Raw genomic sequence first — 7,960 nt, 5'->3', positions numbered from 1 at the left:
TTTTTTTTCTTGCAAACCCAAAAACTGTATTGTTCATCAACAAGTTGATGTTGACAGTATATAGAAGAATAATATTAGTCGTCTTGATAAGTCTGAGATTCGAACTCGCTCTCATCACATATATGGGATTCGAACCTACTATCATCATTTTATTTTAGCGCGCCGACGGCGCCGGACCTGCGGAGTACGAACCGGACCCGTGGAATGTAACCCGGACTGTGCAACACGGAAGTAAAATTTGACAGTTTTTTGAAAAAATTGACAAAATTTGAAATTTTTGACAGTTAAAGGGTAAATATTTGTTTTATTGAGACAAACTCTATTGCGAGGCCCCCCTGTTGAGATTAATCAAATGTTTTCTCATTTCGGAAAATTCATAAGATAGAATTATGTGTTAGGAATTAATTTTTAAGGAACGAAGAAGATTAGTGGGGAGAAGCTTTTACTTCTGACCGACGAAGGAGACTGAGAGAGGATGCAGCAGTCTACTGATGCTGGTCCAATAACTGGTCTGTGTATAGTAACAGATCCAGCATCATGCCCTGCAGGATACACCGTTGTAAGTACCACCCCCTACCCCTCGTTCCCTGGGACCTTAGAAATTATAATGAAAAAGAAAGTAAACTTCATTTCGTCAAGGTTTGCTCCGCAAGTTTACCATTGATTTGAATCAGTTGACCTTGAACTGATTTAAGAATTGATCCGTTTTTGGGAAACTAGTCTCAGTTCTGACTCGACCACAGTAACGCGGGTCAATGCTAATGAAGAACTGTGTGAAACTCGGTCCAAGGAGCAAGGCGCGCCGCTCAGTGGCTGCAGATGCTCAAACATTGGTTAAAGAAAAGTGGAGGATGGAAATTTCAATTGTCACTATGTCAACTATCCACTAGTTAACTCTAACCAACTATTGAGCAACTGGATACTAGACTGCATTCCGAATAATCTGATGAATATTTGTGTGATTTTTAGATTGATAAATCGTATGATCGTCAGGAAGATGCCGATTTATGGAAAGATGGTTTTTTTGTAATGAGACGCGTCACGCGATATGTCTGTATTTCACGCCAGTTTCAAAATAACGTAAGACAACCATATATACATTTAATACCATAACAACAAGCAATGCAGGTTTAATATTCTCTGTGTCAGTTAACTAACTTTTGAGGTCAATAGTAGTTATATAGTTCTGTATCTGGTTTCACAGCTCCGGACTCAGTTCCACAGTTCTGTATCTAGTTCAACACTGTAGGCCTATCCAGTTCGACAGTTGTAAAACTGGTTCCACAGTTTTGGACCTAGTTCCACAGTTCTGAATCCAGTTCTACAGGACTCAGTTCTGCTCTCGAACTGGTTCACAATTCCATGTTAAGATTTCTTGCCAAAATGTTGCTGTATATCATGTATTTCAGGGTCTGGATAATGTGTTAATTGATATAGCATTAATCAATGAACGAGATGTGATACCAGTCGGATTCTCAATCACAGAGTTTACTATTGATACACGTGAGTCTGTGAAATAGAAATAAAAATTATTACAAGGAGGGAGAAGGACCCACATCTTTGACATCCCTGGTTATTGTGACCGCTGAATAAATTTGGTTATAATCTTCAGATGAAAAAGCAACAAAGAAAAAGAATATATGTTTAAAGATGGCCGACAGGCAGACGACGACTGAAGCTATTAGCGATATCATAATTCTAAGTAGGTCGGGGAGACCTCCGAATGGTTACACATTAATAGGGTACGTATTCATCAAGTTTCTGACTGATTGATAAAGCTGGTTTTAAAAGATCTCGGGATGTAGTTTCACAAGACTTACCGTTAATGGAAAAAACAAATTTTGACACTATATTAGACTGGAAGCTTCAGGGATCCAGTCCTCACTACCAAAATCATTTTCAATATTCTCTTTTAATAGTGAAATGAACGATTTGCATTTCTGCTACAAGTTGGGTTCAGTTTCAAAAGCAGGACAGAATCAAAACAGGTAAGTTTGATTAATCTAATCAACTCTCACAGACTGGGTGGGAATCGACTCCCCCCAGACTGGGAAACCCTAGTTTAGTATCTAGCGGTTGTTCCGAGGCAAACCTCATTTTGAACAAAAACATTTCAATCTCGCAAAGGATTTGAGATCATTTTGTACAATTATAACTTTTAGTGGGTACCAGCTAATCAGTTTACTGTGTGCTGTCAGTTTGAATTGCGACAATATCTTTCTCACCCACACTCTAAACGTGATTATTTTGAATATAGTTTTCAGCAGTTTTTGCCGTACGAATTTCACAGAGTTCAGTTACCATATTTTACAGATATACAGCAGTAAGACATTTTATCGCGCATACATCAGAGTGATTTGAAACATGGAGTTTTTTTCAGTTTTTGATTTTTTTTGGAATGAAAAACAGTTATCATTATTATACGCATACCCTTATGAAAGATCGGACTTGGTTGCATTTTTGAGAGAATATCGGAGAGTTTGAGAACTGAATTGAGAGTTTGATAACTCAGTAAACTAAGAATTGTTTATTTGCAGTTATGATCAACCTCCCAGTTATGAAAGTTATGAAGCTTAGTAAGAGTTTTTTTATAGTTGTTTACGTGTTGAGAGTAGCATGGTTTGTGTTGTTCTGTTGTTACAAATAGAGAACATATAGACCCAGTGTAGAAGCGATTTCTGGGTTTTTGTGGTCATTCTATGTAGTAGCCAAACGCCACCCAAACTGTAGGATACATGCTTTTCTTGATATTTATTGATTAATCCTGAATTATTCTAGAAATTTTTTGTTTTAAGCGATGTCAGCATGCTGCACGTTTAAGACGCTACACGCAGTTATACATGTAAATGTACATGTTACAGGCACATGTAGACCCCTGCTCGTGTACCCATGAACATTTTTGTTGAAAATAGAATCAGAATTGATGTTTGTATTACTGATATAACCGTGTGATTTCAGTTCAATGGCTGCGAGTAATTTACCTTACGCGATGAGAGGCCGAGTTAACGCAGACGATCAATACTGGTCGTCTAGCAACGCGTCTGCTTCATACGGAGCTCCTCCTCGACCACCTCCGCCGGCTGTCCTCAACAGAGAATCAACTCTTCTCAGACATTTAGCTTTATCACGTACGTACATCTATAATGGGTTATTCAGTTCTGGATCTAGTTCCACAGTTCTGCATCCCTGAACGCAATAACCGGTACGCTGTTCTGAACCTGGTTCGGGGCCCAGTCCACAGTTCAGGATCCAGTTCCACACTTGCCAGTCAAATATGGAACAAGAATGTGTGAGCCTACTTGCCCTGGTTTTGATAGATGTTGAAATGGCCCGAATTTTTAGTGGATGAGGAAATGAGCCCAGGTGTTGAAGAATGTTGCATGCTTGTTGTAATAAGTTTTAATTTGCAGTTGTTCTCTTACTTTAAGCGCTGTCTGGGATACCATTTGAGCTCAATTCGAAATATGCAAATTTGACTGAAAATAACGAGGTAATAATTAATCAAACTATTCACAAAGATTCATCTCTTTAAAAAAACTTGAAATTAAATTTTAACCATGAACATTTGTGTGTGAATTGTTTCAGAATGCGGTGCCTAGTCTGAAATATAAATCATTCTACGAGATAGAGAAAGAGGTATGTCTATGTCAGTCACACATGTAACATGTCAATCATACATGTAATGCATGTATCAATGTATATTTTGTTTAATTTTTTTCAGTATGAGCACAGTTTCCGGTGTGAACAGACGGCTATAGCTGCTCGATCTTCCCCCGATTGAAAAATATGACCATTAATTTCCATAAATTCTTTAGATTACAGTTAAACCTCACTAGAGTGAGTCCCTGTGGGGCTGAGCACAAAGCGGTGGAATCTCGTTACAGCAAACTTCAGGGGACCAGGAAATCTGCGCATTAAAACCGATAGTCTGTTGATACCCAGTATGCAATTAATCAAATTGTCTTACTTAGATCGTTGTATCCGAGTTTGTTATAACGAGGTTCCATTGAAATTATAGAAATTAGGTCCAGATGTATTTACAGGTAAATTGTGGGTCTGGGCGAATGGTGTTCATTTAAGGGAGGTTTTACTGTAATATGAAATCAAAATTAGGTATGTTATTTTCAACCCCAAAAACTGTGCCCTCTGCCTATGTTTCTGAAAATGTTTGTCGACATCATTCGTTTTAAATTGCTCCGAATTGCTCTCTCAGGGCTTACAGATCTTCTGTCTTCTTCCTCTGAATAAACAACGAATTCTCTTGTAATATTAACAATCAATATCAAGAACTTTATCCAGTATTTAGAATGCTACGTAGATTAAGGATTAGGGAAAATTTCTTTTTCCTCTCAAAACTCTTGTATTTCCTCAAACAGTCTAAAAACTCTTTAACTGTTTATGCCCAAAATCTGTGTAGAAATATGGAAATTGTTATTTCTCAAACTCGTGCAAATCAATTTTAATAAACTCTTGTGTTACTTCATGAGAGTGATGTAGTTGAATGGTCAGAGTGCATTAAGGTTACATGTATAATATACTATACTATACTTTTACAATGTGATACCGGGTAATCAATAACTTAAACTGTAATGGTATAGCTGCTTCTTAAATCTTTGTGTAAATAATGTATTATTTTCAAAATGATGTAAATTTTGTAAATCTTCGCGCGTTTGAAGTAAATATCCCGTATATATAAATGTCCAGCTTTATTTGTAACTCAAATCATTTTCGTTTCAAGTTTTTTTTTGTGACTGATGTCAAAAACTACAACTTCGGCAAAAGTAAGCACTTTTCAGCACATCTTTATCCTCATGAATATAGTAGGAATGATATTTTAAGACGGCCCTCAAGGATACTATGAGATGACCCATCAAACTAAGAAAACTAACCAACTATTTTCCTATGATAATTTTTTTTAGATAATTTCACTCATCGGTACAATCTATTTACAAACAATTTCATAAAGGTATCCATTATCATACGCGCCGGCCAAATCTATTAAACCACATCCATAGAGTAGCTCCACCTAGTGAAAACCTGCAAAAACAACAACCATATTTTCGTCGAACTCGGTCTCGGGGTAATTATCGATTCTTGAAAATGAAAGATGAAATTCTTACCAAGTGAAAATATATGATAAATGTTCATTACGCATAGTAATCCTCGTCTGTCCTCCGATTGGTCCATTTTCAACTGTCGAATCTATGGTGAAACATTCAAATTTCAAATAACTGATTGTTGAAACAAACTGTTCACTGGTATGTAATCAATCTACTACAGTAGAATCCGCTTAATTCAGATCACTTTGGGACAAACAAAATTCATCCGGTTTACGGGAAATCCGGATTAAAAGTCAGCTTCTCGTATATTAATGAACAAATGGACTGCAAATAATGTCCGGATTAGACCCAATTTCGGATTAAGCCGATGGGATTAAGCGGGTTTGATGTTATTTTTTTACTTACTGAAATCAGCATCAATGAAGAACGGAGCTGTACCCAATTCATCAGATAACATTTCAATATCTCTTCTCTGCCACTCGAGACCAACGCATGGGTTTTTAGCACCGAACGGTTGTCTCTAGAAATATGAAAAACAGGGTCCACTTTTATAAACCACCTAGTATTAACTATTATATTGCGCCTAGAGAAGTTTCATACAATGAATCAAGTTCCATGGTCAAAAGGCCAGTTGCTGAAAAGTTTGCTAAGACAAACACCAACCATGGTACCAATTAAATTTCAAATGTCTCAGGCTGAGCCCGCTTTGGTACACAATACAACTTATTGCCATTTTAAGATTTAAGTCCAGTTTTAATTCCTGGGCCCGATTTCATAGATTGGGTATCAAAGTTATCCCTTGAGGTAAATCCTCAATTTGGGTGACAACCAACATAGTTACAATGAGAAACCATGGTTATAACTGACAAATTTCAAAATGTTCCCAGGGACTATTTTTCTTCCACATCTATGAAACCCAGCCCTGCGGTTTATTAGTTAAAACTATTACCTTTTCCGTAAGTCTGACAACACCAACCAGTTTCACAGGTCTAGTTACCTACAACGCGGAATCATTAAACCATTGTTAACGATGTATTTTCAATGGAAGGAAAATAACGAGCTATGATTAAAATTCTACCTCTCCTGGTTTAGTCTCGGCGTACATGTATTTACGTCTTACCCAACCTCTATTGACTAGAATTGTTAAACTGTAAATAAAACAAACAAATACACATGAAACAAACTTTGAATGTAAAATGAAATACAGTAGGACCCTCTCCAAATAATATGGCACACTCTGATTGCTCCGGGATTTCACTTAATATCTCGTGAAGTAAAATGAATGAATCCGTCATATGAGATCAGAGACAAGCCTGGGCCCGGTTTTATAGACGGGTATTAACTTAAACCCGGGGGGGCTAACTCAATTCATTTTCAAATGAGTTAACCCCCGGGCTAAAGTTAATACCAGTCTATAAAAGCAGGCCCTGCAGTTTACTTGATACAACTAAATGAAACACAAATAATAGCTCTCTAAATATTCGATAATTATGATGGAAACTTACTTTCGATGTTTCAGTTTAAACGGGGTGATAACGTGAACCCCGGATTGCGAAGTCGACCCCACGAGGGTACCGGGTTTGTTCTCTTTCTCCGGTTCTAGTAATGAACGTGGTCCGATGTAAACGGTCCTCGAATGATCAAATTCTCCTTCAACGATCACTTTCCGGTATTCCAGAGATTTTATCTCTTCTAAGCTGAAATTAAATTTCATGAAATCCAGCATCCGGCTCCTAAGTTGTGGGTTAACATTCGACTCCGAAGTTAAAACAAGTTTATCTTACATAGGCCTAGCATAAGATTAAGAGAGAAATTTTAACGAGAGTACTGTAGAACGAGCGTTAGTAAGTCTAGAACCAGATATTCTGCTTACTCTAAGGGGTACGGTATCGGTTCAGTACGAGATCGCTCTTCTAGACCCGCTATTAAATCTAGTTTCCATTGACGACGTCTAATCTGCCAAATTCCTAAACCGAGACAAGCAGCCGGAACGACCTATAAAAGATTAGAACAAACACAATACTTGACTGTCCAATCCGTAACAACCAGTTGTTTATCGGAACTTTATAGCGGATAAACTGAGGTATTTTGAATTAATTTGCAGTTTAAATATGGTGCCAATCTCATGACATTATCAACAGCCAGGAACTGAAAATCTGAGCCAGTTCATAAGTAGCCCCTGTGGACACTGACCATTCTTAAATACAGCATTAATTTCTAATAAATTCAACTCATAACTGTGAAATAGGGTACCTCGACCACCTAGAGGATCACCCTTAGACTGATGCATATTCCAGTATCTAGCAGTTGTTCCACAAACAACGTCTAAGGCCAAACTGAGCCTCCAGTATTCAGACTACCCGAACCTCAGTCTTTTAGACACAATCTCAGTCTTTTGTTATTACACATCATTCGAATTTCTAATAATTATTACTCACGAGTAAAACGTAAGCTCTATCCGGTTTACTAGTAGAGGAGTTTAAATGTATCGACATACATCGTCGCTTTGTATTCCCACCATACACCAATCTCTGAAATGAGTCAGAACAGAAAGGCATAGACTGTATGACTTGACGCCAGCAGAGAAGGGAAAGAGTTTGTTTTTTTATTTGAGTTTGAAAGTTAATTTGAGAAGATGCCGCCATTCCCAGTCGTTGTGAAGATTTACATTTATTTTGCTGCTCGAAGCTTGAAGAATTCTTCTCGTTCCAAACATCATCAGTATAGATTAATTAGATCAATCAGTCAATTATTGTTTCTGTTTCGTAAGTTTGACAACGTACGGTCGACGACCTTGAGCCGGTTACATCCACACACATTCATAATAAAAACGCGGAATTGGACAGTTCTGTACAGTAAAACACGCAGTCGGATTGAATTTAAGACGGCGCTTTGGTCGA

The 7,960-nt window shown here is 37.6% G+C and overlaps 2 protein-coding genes across 3 annotated transcripts; one reads left to right on the top strand and one right to left on the bottom strand.

Annotated features, from left to right (window-relative positions):
• The first annotated feature begins 166 nt into the window (after positions 1-166).
• Positions 167-4,716, top strand: LOC141908492 (multivesicular body subunit 12B-like). 2 transcript variants are annotated; one of them, XM_074798576.1, is made up of 11 exons: positions 167-291; positions 414-559; positions 970-1,080; positions 1,410-1,503; positions 1,613-1,742; positions 1,920-1,988; positions 2,258-2,323; positions 2,959-3,128; positions 3,429-3,490; positions 3,586-3,636; positions 3,722-4,716. In XM_074798576.1, exons 2-11 carry the CDS (start codon positions 476-478, stop codon positions 3,779-3,781), a joined length of 897 nt encoding a protein of 298 aa, XP_074654677.1. In that variant the 5' UTR covers positions 167-291; positions 414-475; the 3' UTR covers positions 3,782-4,716. The 2 variants fall into 2 exon arrangements, with proteins under 2 accessions (XP_074654677.1, XP_074654678.1); XM_074798577.1 differs by lacking the exon at positions 2,258-2,323.
• A 180-nt stretch (positions 4,717-4,896) lies between these two features.
• LOC141908830 (surfeit locus protein 1-like) lies at positions 4,897-7,855 on the bottom strand. The gene is made up of 9 exons (XM_074799050.1): positions 7,729-7,855; positions 7,499-7,591; positions 6,934-7,055; positions 6,566-6,757; positions 6,139-6,208; positions 6,010-6,057; positions 5,466-5,580; positions 5,121-5,202; positions 4,897-5,037 (listed from the first exon to the last, which is right to left on the bottom strand). Exons 1-9 carry the CDS (start codon positions 7,777-7,779, stop codon positions 4,977-4,979), a joined length of 834 nt encoding a protein of 277 aa, XP_074655151.1. The 5' UTR covers positions 7,780-7,855; the 3' UTR covers positions 4,897-4,976.
• Between the last annotated feature and the right edge of the window lie 105 nt (positions 7,856-7,960).

The sequence above is a fragment of the Tubulanus polymorphus genome, chromosome 7, assembly GCF_964204645.1.
Source record: "Tubulanus polymorphus chromosome 7, tnTubPoly1.2, whole genome shotgun sequence".
NCBI lineage: Eukaryota > Metazoa > Nemertea > Palaeonemertea > Tubulaniformes > Tubulanidae > Tubulanus > Tubulanus polymorphus.
Note: the sequence above shows the minus strand (reverse complement) of the source record. Positions and strands in the feature narration are given on the sequence as shown.

Excerpts from the sequence above, each read along its gene's own strand:
- LOC141908492 (XM_074798576.1), top strand. The coding sequence starts at position 476 with ATGCAGCAGTCTACTGATGCTGGTCCAATAACTGGTCTGTGTATAGTA. Across the intron at positions 1,504-1,612 it reads AGAGTTTACTATTGATACAC|ATGAAAAAGCAACAAAGAAA; the intron begins GTGAGTCTGTGA and ends TATAATCTTCAG. Across the intron at positions 2,324-2,958 it reads TATTTTACAGATATACAGCA|TTCAATGGCTGCGAGTAATT; the intron begins GTAAGACATTTT and ends GTGTGATTTCAG.
- LOC141908830 (XM_074799050.1), bottom strand. The coding sequence starts at position 7,779 with ATGATGTTTGGAACGAGAAGAATTCTTCAAGCTTCGAGCAGCAAAATA. Across the intron at positions 6,209-6,565 it reads TTTAAACTGAAACATCGAAA|TTTAACAATTCTAGTCAATA; the intron begins GTAAGTTTCCAT and ends TTTTATTTACAG. Across the intron at positions 5,581-6,009 it reads TTGTCAGACTTACGGAAAAG|AGACAACCGTTCGGTGCTAA; the intron begins GTAATAGTTTTA and ends TCATATTTCTAG.